Source organism: Haliotis rufescens, unplaced genomic scaffold, assembly GCF_023055435.1.
Source record: "Haliotis rufescens isolate VD_foot unplaced genomic scaffold, xgHalRufe1.0.p SCAF_34, whole genome shotgun sequence".
Taxonomy (NCBI): Eukaryota; Metazoa; Mollusca; class Gastropoda; order Lepetellida; family Haliotidae; genus Haliotis; species Haliotis rufescens.
The window spans coordinates 3,325,123-3,344,827 of record NW_025964046.1 but is presented as its reverse complement, the minus strand read 5'-3'; the positions used below and the strand labels follow the sequence as shown (position 1 = coordinate 3,344,827).

General features: G+C 40.1%; 1 protein-coding gene across 1 annotated transcript; it reads right to left on the bottom strand.

Moving 5' to 3' along the window:
• Nucleotides 1-4,072: 4,072 nt before the first annotated feature.
• LOC124148325 (leucine-rich repeat-containing protein 58-like) lies at nt 4,073-18,276 on the bottom strand. Its single transcript, XM_046519360.2, has 3 exons — nt 17,686-18,276; nt 7,274-7,677; nt 4,073-5,933 (listed from the first exon to the last, which is right to left on the bottom strand). The coding sequence occupies exons 1-3, from the start codon at nt 18,150-18,152 to the stop codon at nt 5,740-5,742; spliced, it is 1,065 nt and encodes a 354-aa protein (XP_046375316.1). The 5' UTR covers nt 18,153-18,276; the 3' UTR covers nt 4,073-5,739.
• Nucleotides 18,277-19,705: the final 1,429 nt, after the last annotated feature.

Below are 19,705 nucleotides of genomic sequence, written 5' to 3'. Positions count from 1 at the left end.
TAACATGGATTTGACTTAGTGATCCTGAGTTGTATATTCACGGAAGTCATTAAATCTTGCGCTAAAACAACAAAACTCTTGGAGGTTCTCCAGTAACAATTATTTCAAAATAAAACCAACAAATGTATTAAGGAAGAGAATATATGGAAGTCAACTTCTTTATTATGATTATTATTTTTTTTTTTATTTCATTTTTTTTCACCTGAAGGAGTGAGTGAGTGAGTTTGGTTTTACGCCGCTTTTAGCAATATTCCAGCGATATCATGGCGGGGGACACCAGAAATGGGCTTCACACATTGTACCCATGTCGGGAATCGAACCCGGGTCTTCGGCGTGACGAGCGAACGCTTTAACCACTAGGCTACCCGACCGCCCCTTTCACCTGAAGGAGTAAGCATGTACTCCAAAACGTTGTTCCTCATAATAAAGAAGTTGACATCCATATTTTCTCTTCCTTAAGTGTATCACTTCTGAATGCCTTTCAAAGAACAAATGTATTACCGTATTCGACATAATAAGCGCCCAGGGCGCTCTCAAAATTAGAAATAGAGGCCTCGTATTAAAATATTATTTTGGTGAAAAACACAGAGTTGAAAGATCGTAAATTTCGTGGTTTATGCTGGCAGCCTGAATGATACAAAAGAAAAGTCTGTGTGTGTTATACACAGCAGATATAGTTTTCCAGAATTTAATTGCCCATAACTAAGGGTGCATATTACACACGAGTGCGTATAATACACGAATAAATAAGTCTTGTGTACATTGATCAATCGGAAGGAATTGGAATTGTTCACTAGTCAATATATTAGCAAATATCGCCGTGGGCGCTTATTAGAGCGGGGCGCTTATTACGTGGAATATGGTATTCAAATACAGCATTGATCTGGGTCTACTGTGGAGATGGCACCTTGAGAGGAAAACAAACTAAGTAGCAGTAACAATTCAGATCTTTGCTGAATAAACTAAACAAGCAGAACCATTTAGAATATTAATTCAACTTTGACTAGATGCATCATTCTCACACCTGCAGCCATCATGATCACGAAGCAAAGGGAGACAACTCTGACCATAATGCCCAACTGCAAACATGCTTTTGCAGAATCAAAATACTTGTTGTTTGCCAATTATGTTACTTCAAGCCTCGACGTTTCTAGCGAATCTGTAGCTGGTCACAAAGAACATCTCGTCAAAGTTTAACACATAATAGAAAACATTGAAACTTTGTTGTTCGGTTACTAAAAGCCCATACCGAGACTTATTATAGACTACTCAAAACAGTTAAAGATTCTTGAATGTTAGGGACCAGTCATTTGGGGGGGGGGGGGGGGGGGGGAGAGATGGAGAAATAGGCTAGTTGCACAAATGTCTAAACCCTGTGTCTTGTAAAATTCTGTTTGGCCTTGTAAGCTCAGATAGCCCATATAATACCACTAAAATCTCAAATGTCATAGGGGGCACGGGTTGCCCAGTCGTCTAAGGCGCCGCGATTCGCTGTGCAGAGTTGCGTCCCTTGGGCACGCCAGAAACCTATGATTGTGGGTTCGAATCCCGGTTCGCCCCGATTATGTTTCTAGCACCATACCCGTGCTCGTGGGTTTCACCGAAGTGGTAAACGTCAGAGACTTGCATCTCTTCGGGCTTTCCTCCCACATTAAGCTGACACCGCGATATAACTGGAATACTGTTAAAAGCGGCGTTAAACCCAACTCACTCACTCACTCAAATGTCATAAATATGCCCATCCTGAGACTTGTACCACAGACTTTCAGAGGTAAACCCTGTCAGCAAGCTAGTCTGCAGTAAGTTCATGTCAGACTAGTGGTTCATGTACAAAAGGTACATTTAGGTACAAGACTAAACCCTCATTAGTCTTCAGGCAACAGACTAGACTATTGGCCGTGCCTGTCACTGTGAAGAAAAAGGTAACTTACAAAGGGAGACAACTCAGCATGGAATGTGAAACCAACCTCAACATTGCTAAGCCTATTTGCCTCTCTTTTGAACAAGGAACTGCCACTATCACATAATAGATATCTTTCTTGGGCAGAAAATATACACATCTTATCCTGTACTCTGAAGAAAATGACATTTTCTACAAACCTTCAATACTACACAAGGTTACCATGACGTCAGGCACAACAAATGCAACTGTCAAGATTTCAACAGGATTGATTAAGTTATCCATAGTCGTACTTTCATAAATTCCCAAAAGGAAAATTACATACCGATCAACAATTCAGCGATTCAAATAGTGAATGTCATTAGAAAAGACGAAATAAAAATTTCAGTTCAATAAATCGAACAAAAAAAATCAACATATTTTCTGTAATCCAACCAACCACAATTTCATCATCATGGCAAAGTATATTTAAGATTCATAATGATAATAAAGAATGAATCTACTGACCCTTATCTGGTAAGGAAACACTACTCGCAACATACAATATAGCTGTGAACCTAGAGGTCCAGGCAACGTTTGGAGCAATTCAGTTTTTACTCTAGGGTTTCTATTAACTGGGTTATTACACTTTTCATTGTGTATCCAATATTTTTGCACTCAGCTATTCATCACTCTATCGTGTTTATCCAAATATGAGAGAACATTTTCAGATTTTTAAAAAATGTAAACAAGTTTTAGTTTTTATAACTGTTCTAAATATATAGGCTTGACTCGGAAAGTAAATTATCTCGTAATTGTATTTCGGAAATTAGCTCCTGTGTAAACATGCTGAAAAAGCTTCATTGCGTATTTACGTGTGCTGTTTTTATACATTTGAGTTTTTCATTTAATGCATGCATTTCTCTAGCAACTTAATTGAAAGTAATTGGGTTTTGAATATTTGGGGGGGGGGGGGGGGGATTTTTTACGCAAATACGCTGCTTATCTGTACCTCTGGACAGGTTTGTCACTGCTACATTGTACCATGGCAATCGTCAGAATCCACGGATACAAATATCTCACCTATCTAAATAGTCACAATAATATGGCACTCATAATCTTCAAACGATCAGGGTATAAAAAATATCCACAACAGCAGGCAGTGCTTTCTTCAAAATATATTCACATGCCCTTTGGTAATAATACAGTAACAAAACTTCTGCAATCATGGCATCAGTTAAAAAACATTATTTGTGAAACATATTTTGTATAAAAATATTATTGTCAAGATTGTATATTATTGTCAAGATCAGCACATGTAAAAATACAATCTTGAATCTTCACATCTGATCTGAGTAACCATTGTGTAACTTTAAATTTAGATTGACCTGTCTGAAGGAAAACAGTAAGTCTTTCTTTAGATAGAAAAAAATATGCAGTCATCTCTTGCACAGAGGTCACCATGACCTTCATGCCAGTGACCTTCAGAGGGTATACATGTCAGTCGTCAAATGCTGCACGAAGGTCAAAATGCTCTCATGAATTCAAAACAAATGGCAACAGCTTTGGTTGGTATGTCTATTACAGCTCAATGTAACGGTTTTACTTAACCTTCTCCAAACCTTCACATTACATAACAGATTACAAATACAATGGATTCTTAAACAGGATTACAATGGCTATTGGAACAGATTCAGCATAAATTCTGAGAATGACCCAAGGATAAAGCTCACAAATTGTACTCTTTAAGTGTGGGAATGAGTATGATTTTACGCCGCTTTTAGAAATATTCCAACAATATCACGGCAGGGGGACACCAGAAATGGGCTTCACACATTGTACCCATGTCGGGAATCGAACCCGGGTCTTCGGCGTGACGAGCGAACGCTTTAACCACTAGGCTACACTACCGCCTTTTAGAACATGTTATTTTTAAAGGTCAACATCAAATATATGTCTGTCATGTCAATCGGAGATACCGTATTCGACGTAATAAGCGCCCAGCTCTAATAAGCACCCACGGTGATATTCGCTAATATATTGGCTAGTGAACAATCCCAATTAGCACCCCTTCTGATTGATCAATATACACAAGACTTATTTATTCGCGTATAATACGCACTCGTGTGTTACTTGCACCCTTAATTACGGGCAATTAAATTCTGGAAAAATGTATCTGTTGTATATAAACATTTCAGGCTGTCAGCATAAACCACGAAATTTATCTTTCAACTCGTTTTTTTTTCATCAAAATAATATTCTAATAAGAGCCCCCTATTTCTAATTTGAGAGCACCCTGGGCGCTTATTACGTGAAATACGGTAATTGTAACATAATGCCTTGTATAATACTAAATCACAGATCTCTCGCTCACTGTACAAATACTGTGTTGTGTTGTCCTGAGTAAATAGGTCAATGCCCCAACTATGTATTAGTACAAAACATTAAACCTTTCAGTGATGCACAAGGATACCGAACTCAACGATTACATACCTGACTCCCTCAGTGATGCACGAGGATATCAAACTCAACGATTACATACCTGACTCCCTCAGTGTCCTAAATACAGAGGTGTCCTGGGGTGAGTGAAGTCATCTCTCACGACCCCTAAATCTTTCACTTATAACATTATTTCATAAACTTGAATAAACATTAGCTTTGGTTTAGTTTAGAAATATGCATGCATATTAATTCCAAATTAAAGCATCATGATATGAAATCAAGATATCGGAACCTTTGTGCATCACTTCAGACCAAGAAAACATGCTAACATAAATATACACGTACTTCTCAAAAGAAGTTACAGAACACCCGATTCTTTCATATTACTCGAGTTCTCGAACTTCTTTTGAGTAGAATATCAATGAAACAGCACGCACACACACCAAGACAAGATACACAAACTCAACAATATTAGCACTTTGCATATTGTGGGTTATATTGTCAATCATAGGTCAAGGTCAAAGCATCATTTGTACCTTCAGTATGTTCAGGCGATGCACATCAAACCAGAATATAAATTTAAATCTTGATCAAAGTTTTATCAAATTACTCAGTGCCTTCAAAAGTAAGTAGTCAGATTATACATATATATGACGGCACACATACTGCTCAGCCAGGGAACTTCATTTGGGTCTTTTCAGACCTGGAAATAATTTAATCCACTGTAGGTCCACCTGTGGAACACTCCTACAAACACAGGTGACTCAATTAGGCTCACTGATGAACCACAAGGCTGTAGTCAAGGAGTCTGAATATACCCATGGCTTCCTGTTGCTTGCTGCATTAGGGCGCGGCTTGTCATAGAAGATGAAATGGAAGACGGGATCACTGGCCTTCTTCTGGCCGACATCTTGCTGCAGGGCCTTGTGTCACCTTGAGGACTCAGTCGTATGTAAGCAAGTGTAACAGAAGAGGTTGCTCTGTGGCGCACATCTACTGGCCAGATACGCATGGAAGTCACCACCATTGAATGCAGCATAACCAAGAGGGTATTAAGCAGCAGATTAATGAGGTCAGAGTCAGTTGACCTCACCGCTTGACTGGGGTCAACTTACAGTCAAGGTCACAGCACAACGATTGACTGAGGTCATCTAACAGTCCAATTCACAGCAGAATGATTGACTAAGGTCATCTGACAGTCCAATTCACAGCACGATTGTCTGAGGCCATCTGACAGTCCAATTCACAGCACAACGATTGACTGAGGTCAACTTAAAGTCAAGGTCACAGCACCAAGTTAGACCAAGGTCAAGGTTTCTAGTCACAAGCAGCAAATGTAACTAGCAGCAAGCAGAATGACTTAAAGTCAACTTCAGAAACAGTTTCACAACTTTTGAAGCCAGTCCCAGAGAATGTGACTATCCTAGCAGGACTCTCCTCATCCTGTGCCTGGCGTCGTCGACGTCGGAGTCGCTGTCGCTGCTGGTGCCGCACACAGTGGGCTTGAGGGTGGTGCAGGATGGTGAACATAGGTACTGGAGTAGGGGGAGGCGGTACTTGCCACAGAAGTCCACAAACTTGATGTGCTCCACTCGTGAGGTGAAGTACACACCTGACAACAGAACACAACACGTCAACACACCTGCCAACAGAACATGTCAACACACCAATGAGATCCCTACAAGCTGATCCAATATCCATCAAACAAACACCTTAATGTTGGAGGAAAGCACCAAAGTGGTAACACCTATCAACCAGGTCATTAATTCCACCGCTCTATTCATTCAGTCGCCTCTTACGACAACCATAGTTAGGCCAGGCCTTTTATATTTTTGGGATTACGGAACTGCCGACTCTAATTTATTAGAAAATGTAAAAAATATATATCAGATTTGCATTTCCCCCCCCCCTGCCAATAGCCACATAGTCAGTTATTTTATTTGTTATCAACATGATCAACACCTTTTAATACAAAAACAAATGAATTTACCGTTGTAAACTAGTGAAGAGATACATAATCGATCTTTGTTGATCTCGAAGCTAAACATGTAGAGCCTCCCTCGACAATTGTCCATGTTGTAAGTGGTAGAATTTTTATTGTTAGAGGGGGCTTTATCGTCACAAATGGCGGCCTTTTGAGCACAAAATATGTTCATAAAGTATGCCAGAGGCATTCTGAATAAAAAAATGCATCTGGCTTTTTTTTCCCCTCCTCCAACCCTGGACTTTGAGCTGAACAATCCATAATCCTAAAAATAAAAAAAGCCTGGCCGTAACCATGGTAACAGGGAAAATCTTTGTCAGCATTTAGTGTTTCAGTATTTTTTACAACTTTTCAATTTAAAGGTTCAGCAGACATGTAAAAGAGTTATAAACAAATGAGACAGTGTTAGAAATTGGCATTAGTCCTATAGTTCTTGCCAAACTGCTCAATAGTTAAGGTATCATAAGGACAAGTAGAAATTTGCCAATTGGAAGGGTTTTGCTATATGTTATTATGATAAGGGTATTGGCCTAAAAATGTCAGTTTCTACCGCTGAGAGATGTTCCTAACTGCACTGTGTGGAGGTGAGGTGAGGTGAAATTGGGTTTAACGTCGCGTCCAAGATTATTGCACTTATATAGCGACGTGCATGGACGTGTGTGTGTGGCTGCTTGTACTAGTTTGGACTGATGCCGATTTATAGTGCTAGCTCACTGAGATACCATGCCGCAGTTTAACATGAATACCCCACTCAGACACAGTATACTGACACCGAGCCGACCAGTCCTTGTTTTAGCCCCTTAATGTCGAGCGCCAGACAGGGTAACAACAAGTACCATCTTTTAACGTCTTTTGGTATGACGCGGCCGGGGATCGAACCCCGGACCTTCCGCTCTCCGGGCGGACGCTCTACCACAAGACCACGAAGGCGGCGCACTGTGTGGAGCTAAGACAGCTGTTGCACCTACCTTTGCACTTGGGGTTGACACAGCGCTGTGCGGAGTCCAGGTAGCGAATGAGGTTCTCTGGAAGATCAAGACGAGTGTAGTTCACTTTCTCAATTTTGACACAGCGTCCAGACAGTTCTAACAAGGTGGGTGGGTTGTACACCAGGTCCTGGACGAAGCGCTTCACGAGGGGATTGTTCCTCAGACTCAGCTCCACCAGGTTGAGAGAGACGATCTCCGTGGGCAGCGTCGACAGCTGGTTGTTGTGCAGCGTCAGGGACTGCAGACGCCGTAGATGGATCATCGTTGGAGGCAAACTCTGCAGCTGGTTGTCACAGAGAACCAGTGCAGTGAGGCTATGCATGTAGCCAATCTCGGCCGGGATGTCTGCCAGCTGGTTGCCCCCCAGATAGAGCACTTGCAACCTACAACAGTCAAGTCCAAGTTTTATTCCCGGAGTGATAAAAATATAATATTCTACTCTGCATGCCAATGTAACATCCCCTCCGTAGAAGGTAAAATCTCTATTCAGCCAATCAGTGTCAAGGCTTCTAAATTCTTAGTACAAGCAAGCAAAGCATTTAGAGCAGAATATCTGATTTTTGTATCCCCAAAATGAACACAAACTGGCAGTTCCGAATGGAAATAACAAAGGCTGCACTTTTATATTCTTGTGGATATTTTATGTATCTGTGTTTATGAGTGCTGTGGCTTCTACTCCCAAAAAGGCGTACTATCAAAGGAATATTTGTGCTTTGTCGGATTTCTTTTCTTAAGATCAGTAATTCCAAATCAAAGTGGTTAAGAAATGAAGGTGAATCCTTTTAGAAAGCTGACATGTGATTAGTTTAAGAAACAAGAGTTAGATTGGGCAGTGAAGGTTCATCTTGTTCGACCTCTCTTAGAGGGTTTGTCTGCTCTTCATGCAGACTAAATGATCTGGCTTCAACAAAACTGCAAAATGAACAACCTACAAGAACAGTCAAGCCCCATTCAAGTTTTATCCCTGAGTGATAAAAATATAATATTCTACTCGGAATGATGCCTCTCTGCATGCAAATGTAACATCCCCTCCATAGAAGGTAAAATCTCTATTCAGCCAATCTAAATTCTTAGTACAAGCAAGCAAAGCATTTAGAGCAGAATATCTGATTTCTGTATCCCCAAAACGAACACAATCTGGCAGTTCCGAATGGAAATAACAAAGGCTGCACAATTATATTGTTGTGGATATTTTATGTATCTGTGTTTATGAGTACATCACATGTGTTCGCTCATCACGCCGAAGACCCGGGTTCGATTCCTGACTTGGGTACAATGTGTAAAGCCCATTTCTGGTGTTCCCCGCCGTGATATTGCTGGAATATTGCTAAAAGCGGTGTAAAACCATACTCACTCACTCACACACTAATGTGGGACAAATCCTGGAAATGACCCCACTGCTCAAACCTCAAATCAAAGGTGTTACCATGGTTACGGTATGGCGCCGACATACATGACAAATCCAAGGATCAAAAATAATGTGTCGTCCACAAATAAGAATAGTAAAGTCTTTGACACTTACTAGCATCCTTCTTCCAGGCAGACTGGGGGAGGGGGGGGGGGGGGGGTGGGGGGGGGGGGAGGAGGGATCTCTCTTTTCAGAATTGAGATTTTCCAAACAGTATATATTTTCATAAACAGTCTCAGAAATTCATTAAATGGTTAGTAAACCTTATTTCCTTCATCCTCTGAGTTTGTAGCTAGTCCTGCTTGAACAAGACAAAAACAGGGTTTTTTGCGACCCACAAATGTGTGTCCAGTACGCAAACATGTACAGATTGGATGCAGAAAAAAATATAGTGCATTCTGAGGGACGTTCAATAATATTCATTGTACCCACAGCGCATCAAGAGCAGTTATGGGTGTATGCTATTTCTCAATATTTAGGCTTAATTCCGAAAGTAAATTAGCTTGTTATTGTGTTTCAGAAATTAGTTCCTTTGTATGCATGCTGAAAAACATTCATTGGGTATTAACACGTGCTGTTTTTATACATTTTAGTTATTTATTTACCCAAGTTATTTGAAAGTAATTGGGTTTTGAATATTTTGGGTGGGTATTTTACGTAAATATGCTGCTTATCTGTAGCTCTGTACTACTTGTCAATGAGGTCTAACATTATTTTCTATTATAGCTAAAATGGATAGAATTATCATAAAACCGCCCGCACGTTATCAGAAATGAGCGGGCCACTGTAACTTGATAATGCCCTCATATTGCTTGACGACGGGCCATTATCACGCCCTTTCTTAGGTGATGTCATGGGGTAGGGATAGGTGACGTCATGTTCAATAGTGACGTCATCTAGTTTGTTCTACGACGTTTCGATAAGGATAAATGCATTTGATATTTCTTTGGCGAATTTTGTAACCAACATCGCGCCAAATACTCAGAAAACCTGCATCGTAACGAAGCCTGACAACTGGTCGGATTGAACACGTCGTCAACTGGTCAAGCTACCGATTGTGAAATTTCAATATCTGTTTGCGTTTATCTGAGATGATCTTTGAACGAAAGTTATATGGGTAGATTGTGCTGGGTTTATTTTTGAAGGAGGAAAATGCAAACGGAAATTAAGCAAGCTGTATGTATAAGAAACTTATTGATTATTTATTGTTTCAAAATATTTGGTTTTCTTTGTAACAATAATAAAAGTTGGAAATTATCTTATCTTCACTATCTTAAAAATCTCCCCCTTTGGAGGCAAATCTCCCCCATTTTGAAGTCAAATCTCCCCCATTGTCATGATGAGGGGTTGACAGGTCTGGCTTCCATATTTGTAAAAGTGGGTCAGTGACATTCGTGTTGATTGCAGTAAATGTTTCAAAACAGATATTGTTGTTTCTTTTTTTTTGATAACAAATTCCATCCATTTTAGCTATAATAACGGTAACACTCTTTTTCAGGGCATTATCATTTGCAGAAGCCCTCGGTCTTTTCAACTGCCCTCCTTTGTCCGGCAGTTAATGGAAGACCTCGGGCTTCTGCGAATGATAATCAGCGTTAGAAATTGGCACTAGTCCTGTAGTCCTTACCAAAATGCCTAATAGTAAAGGTATCCTAAGGACTAGTAGAAATTGGCCCATTTTAAGGGTTTTGCTATATGTTATCGTTATAAGGACTAGTGGACAAAAACTGTTAGATTCTAACCCTGGATAATGCCCTAAAAAAATAGCGTAACCCTTATCTGCTTATAGTAGTCTAGCTCGAATTTTGAAGGTTGGAGTAATAGCAAAATATAATTTTAACACCAAATGCAACATGTTTTTAACATGTTCTTATCTGGTTTGAACATGATATATGAAGCTTATCGCATGTCAGAAGACAATCCCAAACCAGAGACTCGCATGGCAGGACTGAAAATAGACCAGATAACCTACTACATTGTACTATGTGAAAATCACAACAGGGCTAAATTCCCACATTGTGGCACCATTTCCACAATCAGTTCATGTAGTGTAGTGATTGTACCATTTGGTAGAAAAACACCCCGTGTGATATATATGTTTGTGTTACAAGGTACAAATACAATGTATCACGTGACATGATATATTACACATATACCCCATCTTGCCAGTCCGGACCAGATATCAAGTGATTGACATCATCAGCATCGATCTGCACAATAGGGAGATGATGTCATGCATCAACCAAGTCAGCTAGGCTGACCACCCGATCCCGTTAGTCGCCTCTTACAACAAGCTTGTTGCATGGGTTACTAAAGACCTATTCTAAGACGTATCTTCAGGGGTCTTAACTGAGTGAGTGAGTGAGGTGTTATACCGCTCTAAGCAATATTCCAGCAATATCACGCCTGAGAACACTGGAAATTAGCTTCACATATTCTACCCATGTAGGGAATTGAACACCACACAACAATAGAGGTACAGTTTTAGTCCACTACTCCTTATAATGATAACAGACCCGTGAAAATTCCGGGGTAGAATAGGTCTTCAGCAACCCATGCTTGCCGTAAAAGGCGACTATGCTTGTCGTAAAAGGCGATCAAACGGGATCGGGTGGTCAGGCTCGCTGACTTGGTTGATGCATGTCATCGATCCTAATTGCGTGGATCGATGCTCATGATATTAATCACTGGATTGTCTGGTCCAGACACGATTATTTACAGACCGCCGTCATATAGCTGGAATATTGCTGAGTGTGGCGTTAAACAACAAACCAATCAACCAACCATAATGATAACATATAGCAAAACACTTAAAAAGGAGAAATTTCTACTGGTCCTTTTATACCTTAACTATTGGCCAGTTCGGCAAGGACTACAGGACTAGTGCCAATTTCTAACGCTGCCACATCATGAACTAGACACACTGTACAAGTTATAAAGACATACAAGTATTTGTCACAGAGTGACGAAATATCCCCCGCCATATACACCATAGTACCAAATATGAAGACAATCCAGCGATTAGTTCTTGAGATATTGTGGCAACACCGTTTTCCAACTCCAAAAACAGATTTGCCTGCTGTGACCTTGAAAATGGGGTCAAGGTCACCAAATCTGACAGGTGTATGCGGTGTCTGTATATACACTATAGTTCCAAATATGAAGACAATCCAGCGATTAGTTCTTGAGATATCGCGGCAACACCGTTTTCTAACTCCAAAAGCAGATTTGCCTGCTGTGACCTTGAAAATGGGATCAAGGTCACCAAAACCGACTGGTGTCTGCGGTGTCTGTATATACACCATAGTTCCAAATATGAAGACAATCCAGTGTTTAGTTCTTGAGATATCGCGGCAACACCGTTTTCCAACTCTAAAAGCAGATTTGTCTGCTGTGACCTTGAAAATGGGATCAAGGTCACCAAAACCGACTGGTGTCTGCGGAGTCTGTATATACACTATAGTTCCAAATATGAAGACAATCCAGTGTTTAGTTCTTGAGATATCGCGGCAACACTGTTTTCCAACTCCAAAAGCAGATATGCCTGCTGTGACCTTTAAAATGGGGTCAAGGTCACCAAAACTGACTGGTGTCTGCGGAGTCTGTATATACACCATAGTTCCAAATATGAAGACAATCCAGTGTTTAGTTCTTGAGATATCGCGGCAACAAACAGGTGGGACGGACGGACGGACGGTCGTGAATACTATATCCCCCGCTTGGCGCTTTCGCGCGGCGGGGGATAATGATACGTAGGGGCTGCAATGTCAAATTACACTTAGTGTGTGACTTAATGATTGGTTGGTTTGTTGTTTTACGCCGCACTCAGCAATATTCCAGCTATATGACAGCAGTCTGTAAATAATCGAGTCTGGACCAGACAATCAAGTAATTGACATCAAGAACATTGATCCACACAATTGGGATCGATGACATGCATCAACCACATCAGCGAGCCTGACAACCTGATCCTGTTAGTCACCTCTTACGACAAGCATAGTCGCCTTTTACGGCAAGCATGGGTTGCTGGAGACTTAATGACCAATATAATTGGCATTAATTGCCAACTGCATCAATTTCATATGGAAATGTAATTAAGATAATTGACATAACAACACACTTCTATATTAACTTGCTGTTCCCACAAAACATTTTCGTCAACCTGACAGTTAAATCCGAGAACTTTCAAAACTAGAAAAAACTACAACAAAAACAATTGGAAAATCTATGATCCAGCCCTCGGAAAACATTTAAACAAATGTATGTCTTCCCACTTCTCATAGCGAACACACAGCAAGTAGTTCATGGGCACTATGTGTGAGTCAGCCATTGGGTATTCTGGTGTGCACATAAAAAATAACATACCAGGAACTTCTCCAGCATTAGTAATTGGCACTAGTCCTGTAGTCCTGGCCCAACTGCACAATATTTAAGGTAACAAGACTGGTAGAGATTTGCGCTTTTTATTTTGCTCGATGTTATGATTAAGGAGTAGTGGACTAAAACTGTTAGTTTCTACCCCTGCTCATCTGAACCTGCTCAGACTAGAGGTTGATATTCGGCTCTTAATCTGCAGCTTAAGATGGTAATTTCAAATTTGATTTAAAACTTCCCTATTCCCCATAATTTACGAAAATAAGTAATCCAATTTCGAACAATGTCACAAATTTGTCCCAATTTGCTTGCCAAAGGGGGCGGTCGGGTAGCCTGGTGGTTAAAGCGTTCGCTCGTCACGCCGAAGACCCGGGTTCGATTCCCGACATGGGTACAATGTGTGAAGCCCATTTCTGGTGTCCCCCGCCGTGATATTGCTGGAATATTGCTAAATGCGGCGTAAAACCAAACTCGCTCACTCACTCGCTTGTCAAAGACACTTAGATGGAATCTTAGATAAACACATCTCCATCCTCAAGGACACAGCGTACAGCTTTGTTTCTCTGGCGGACATGTTTCAGCCTCAATGGGGCCACGTTCCACTGTCCAAATTTCTCATTTCAAGTCTTGACCTAGACGTATTTGTGAGTGGAATGGAGCTATTGTCTGTGTGACGGAGGCTATAACCAACTGCTGAATACATACGCATTATTACGCTGGTTCTTAACATCTTCAGCAACCCATGCTTGCCGTAAAAGGCAATTATGCTTGTCGTAAGAGGCGACTTACGGGATCGGGTGGTCAGACTCGCTGACTTGGTTGATGCATGTCATTGTGTCCCAATTGCGTGGATCAATGCTTATGATGCCAATCACTGATCACTGGATTGTCTGGTCCAGACTTGATTATTTACAGACCGCCGTCATATAGCTGGAATATTGCTGAGTGCGGTGTTAAACAACAAACCAAAATCTTAGTAAGAAGTGCAGGTGCATGAGTGTTGTATGTTTGATATGAGTGGCTGTTGTAATTTATATTGTTATACCCTATTTTACCATAATATCACTTGTGTATATATACATAGTTTTCAGCAGATCTATTACTCCATTATGCAGATTTGTCTGGGTAACAAGTGCCACATGTATTATTCACTCGTATTACCAGTGCAGGTTTCACCTATCTAGCATGATATATCATCACAGCTGTTCTATAGGTATTTTATCGGAGATCTAGATAACTTTTAGAGCAAATGACTTTTTACTCTAGGGTATCTATTTTAATTGGGTTATTACATTTTTCATTGGGTAACACAATATTTTTGCAATAATCTATTCATCACTCTATTGGTTTTTTCCCCAAATGAGTGAATATTTTAAGTTTAAAAAAAAATAAAATAATGTTTTAGATGTATATAACTGTTCTAAATATATAGGCTTGACTCGGAAAGTAAATTAGCTTGTAATTGTGTTTAGGAAATTAGCTCCTTTGTATCCCTTGGGTATTTACGCCAGAGCTCCAGATAAGCTTTTGGGGCTGTGGGTATTTTACCCATGCATTTTAAAATCATTGGGTATCAGTAATTCTATCTGGGTATTCAAATTTCTGTTACCCACTAGTTTTTACACATGTGGGTATTTAAGTTAAATATTTAAAAACACTAGACATCTAGTCCCTGCAAACTGGTGTCATGTGGGTTCGAGAGCTTTATAGGACTCAAAAATACCACGCTACTTCCACAAGAAAGTGTGATGGCAAATGATCATGATGTAACTGTTATCGTGGAGTTTGGCAAGGTTGACAGAATGCCCGTCTATAATTTCAAAATAAGTTGCTGATTTGCTAATCGAATACGCAGGGTTACTTCACAATATTTTGATGATACGCACAAGTTTTATTTTTGTAGCTTATCTGTAATGTTCGTTGCGTATTTGATACGCTTGGATTTTATTTTACTGCATATTTCTGCATTTCTGATGCGTATCTTACGCAGATACGCAGCTTATCTGGAGCTCTGATTTACGCATGCTGTGTTTATACATTTGAGTTTTTCATTTAATGCATGCGTTTCTGTACGTAGGATAATTGAAAGTAGTTGGGTTTTGAATATATTTGGGGGTATTTTATGCAAATACTCTGTTTATCTGTAGTTCTGTTCTATGTTCCATGGAATTATTATGGTTCTGTTCTGAGGTCCAAAACCTTTCAAATGGCGTGCTGGTTTTCTTGGAGGAATTAGTCAGCAAAGAGCCGGAGTCACAGGAGACTAATTACAATTTTGGTTGCAAGAAACATGAGTGAGTGAGTATGGTTTTACGCCGCTTTTAGCAATATTCCAGCAATATCACGGCGGGGGACACCAGAAATGGGCTTCACACATTGTACCCATGTCGGGATTCGAACCCGGGTCTTCGGCGTGACGAGCGAACGCTTTAACCACTAGGCTACCCGACCGCCCCGCAAGAAACATGAACAATGAACATTATCTTAACTATACTGTATAGCTGAGGGTGGCACAGAGAGTCGGTACAACCCTCTGGGCTGTGGGTGAGAGGTCTGCTTGGTATGAGCATCAAACCCCTTTTCCTTAACCATGTTAACATCTATCTATTTAACTAAAATTTAGAACATAAAGGAATAGGATTGGTTGATTCACAATGAGGTGTGCCCTGTGGTTAATGAATGGCTGGACAGAGAGGAATACTTAATCCTGTTAATCCTGTTGGCACTCATCTTGTTGACATATTTACTGGGTGCTTGGAAAGAGATTATGGTATCATTATAGACGAGCTTGTATGGGGGCTAATCCTTAATGAGTCTAAATTAAAGTAATTGCTGAATGTTATTCTAATATAGGTGATGACAGATATACTTAAATAAAATAGTTCAAGGCAATCTATAAAAACTATGTAGACATATCTTTGTCTTACTGAACATTATACCTGAGAGTTGGGATCTTGTTACCTTAGGCTAGTATTTATCTAAAGCTTTAAATCAATTAAACTATGTAGACATAACTTTTGTCTTATTGAATAGTATGTTTTGGAGATCGGATCTTGTTACCTTAGGCTAGTATTTATCTAAAAGCTTTAAATCTATTAAACTATGTAGACATAACTTTTATTACTTGCCCGTGAAGAGATCACCCGTTTAATAAACATACAGCTGTATTACACATTGTGTAATACCAAAACGCGTGCTTGTGTACTCTCGGAACACGTTTCACAAACAAATATTGAAAGCTCTCAACATCTCTTGGCTTATTCAAAGACATTGCGTGTGGAGTTGATAGATCACTGAGAGGAGCTTATGCACACTCGATGACCCCAGCAACCTTGTTGCTAGGCTGACGTCACATGGCATTGTTTCGCCGATGGGTCTTGCAACAAAAATCCACAAATTACGTCATCGGGTATTGTGACGTTATTGTAAAGTTTGAGGTACAAGGCCCGTTCCACAAGGCGATCGTATTGTAGCGCAACGACAGTCGTTAGTCTAAGTTAAAGTATGTGAGTTGGGATAGTCTTAGCCCTACGATAATTTTGTGAATTCTAAAGGTGGACCGTTGTATGGTATTAAATTCATACCTTTCAACTTTTGAAGTATTATTCTGTTAAACTCAATTGGACTATGCCGTGGATCGTGTAGGTGTCAGCTAGCCTATTCATACTCGACAGTATAATTCTAAAAACGTTGTAAATGGCAAGTAATAAATAAAATACTAAACTCGATCCCGTGTAAAACCAATTTTATGAAACTCGTGAATAGTTGTGGTATTTGACTCGCTTTTGCTCGTCAGATACCAGAACTATTCACTCGTTTCATAAAATTGGTATTACACAGGAGCTCGTTTATTATTCTATATTTGTCTTATTGAGTAGTATGTCTGGGAGATGGGATCTTGTTACCTTAGGATAGCATCTATCTAAAACACTATACTGTAACTGAAACTACTGATATCTTGTATCTCCATTTTACCTTGCAATACCTTAATATGTATTACTTGCTATTCTATAATCATATGAAATTATGTATAAATGCTACATCATGATCACTTATGAAAGCGCTAGCTGTTGATCTAATCATTATGTAATAAGTATATATCACCAATTATAGTGACTAATATGAGCTTTCCAGAGAGTAGTTACAAACATGGTCTCGGTACATTTCTCTCGTAATTATACCAATTAATCAAAATCCATTAAAGAGTTAATCAATTAAGAATAAATTAATTTTGTGAACTTACTAATGTAATAAATGACACTGTCTTGTCATAAGCTTTAAAATGATATGTCACAAGCTGAATACATTTCAAAAAAGATATCTTCATATCTTTCAAACTGTATATTAATTACTTATTTAATTAGAGTCAAATTACAATATTTTCCCCCCGATGGATTCACTAAGACTTTTAGTATAGTGTTCACTGATGTTGACTGAGTACAAAACAGCTGGATATTTCTGTTGCAATTTGTTTAGAGTCAAACATCACTTCTCCTGGCCTATAAGCCGAATTTGACATAACTGTATTCCTGGTGTGGATCAAGCAATGAGAAACTGAACGCTCGTCACCTGAAAAAAATTGGTGCCACCTGAAAAAATTTGGTCTCACCTTGTGAGATTCCGTATCGTGTGTGGTAGTTCTTGGATCCTATTGCCTCCTAAATATAAACACTTTAACCTTCGCAATTCTGCCAATTGTGGAGGGAGAGTTTCAAAAAGGTTCCCACTGAAGTTGACAACCTCTAGGCTCTTCAATAGTCCAAAATCCTTGGGTAGAGATTGTTCGTCAAGTCTGTTATTTCTGGCGGTGAACGTTCTCAACTGTTTCAGTTTCACGATCTCATCACTTATATGTGAGACGTTGTTGTTGCTAATGTCCAGCACGATCAACCGGTTAAATATGGACACAGTTGGGGGAAGAACGCTGATGTTGTTGTGGTCAAGCTGTAAAGCACGGAGCTCGTGTGCACGTGAAAGAAGGCACTCCGGTAAAGTGTCCAACTCCGCGTATGACAGGTCTTCCGCATTTTCTCCATGAAACTCACTATCCGACGAAGAAGATTCATAAGCCGCCATGTTTTCACCGTTTCGGTATCCTAGCTGTATGTCCTCTCAACCTTCCTCCCCTCTTCTAACCTGTCAAGTTCTCTGTCCGTCCCATATGTATCCGCAAGTCATGCGTCGGTTACGTGTTGAGGTGAAGGTCGGTGGCATCTTGTCAACTTCTACAGCAGTTGTCTCCCTTTAGATACTATATGGCTATACACTGGAACGTTTTCTTTGGAAAGTATGTCAGGCGTGTGCTGCCTAGGTTGGTCTATATTGACGGTTATGGAAATTAATTCGTGTCACCACAGTGAATGGAGGCCACACGTACATCGGGGACCTGGTCAATGTCATTGGTAGAACGCTGGATGTTTAAGCAGCCGCTGCCATACATATACGATAGACTCCGAGAACATATGTTCCATTCATCGAATTAAAAAAATGATGGCATTTTGATAGTAATTTAAAACAGGAAAAAACCCACGCATTCAGAATACTTTTTTGCTTTTATGTGACTTTCTAGCTGTTGGGTTGATTTCCAACATTTCTTGGGACCTTGACTTGTCATATAAACTGCTTTATGCATATTTTCCAATTTGGTGACAGCGAAGAGGTGTTTTGTTGTTCAACGCCGCAATTTTTAAGCCGCAATATTGGCCAGCTACGTACATCATGACGCCGGCCTATAAATAATCGAGTCTGGACCAGACAACCCAGTGATTGATGTCATGAGCCGAAATCAACGTCACCAGGTTACGATGACACGCTTGTCAACACAGTCATCGAGCCTGACTACACGATCCCATTCGTGACCAACTCGTGTTATTCCGGGACAAGCTTAATTCTTGCAGGTTACGGAAACGCTATAACGACCAGCATGTTTAGGTTGCTGGGGACCTATTTTAGGTTGCCCGGCAACCACACGGCGGTTATAGTGATGCAGAAGAATGTCCTAACAAAGCTTAATAAAATAATGAAAAATACATTGTCTCTTGCAAAATCGCTGGTCTCTAGTGACACGTACTGTTATCTTTCCTGACCTTGATGTGGAGAAACCCAGCTGATTGTTTTCTTTAAAAAAACGTTATTTGAATTTTAGTTCTGTTCTGTAAACATTTACACACAGAGAGAGAGAGAGAGAGAGAGAGAGAGAGAGAGAGAGAGAGAGAGAGAGAATGGTGACTTTATATTTAATGTGTATATTTCATTGTTCTGATCAAGATCATCGTATCCCAATTGCGTAGATCGATGTTGATGATGTCAATCACTGGACTGTCTGGTCCAGACTCAATTATGTCGGAAGTCGACACGCAGCAATAGGTGAAATTGGTTTAACGTCGCGTTCAAGATTATTGCACTAATATAGCGACGTGCATGCATGTGTTGTGTTGTGTGTGTGTGTGTGTGTGTGTGTGTGTGTGCGTGCGTGCGTGTGTGTGTGTTCTGAATAATGCCGAGTTTATAGTGCTAGGCCTCTAAGATACCATGCCGCAGATGAATACCCCACTCAGACACAGTATACTGACTCAGAGCCGACCTGTCCTTGTTTAAGCCCTTTAATGCCGAGCACCAGTCAGGGTAAC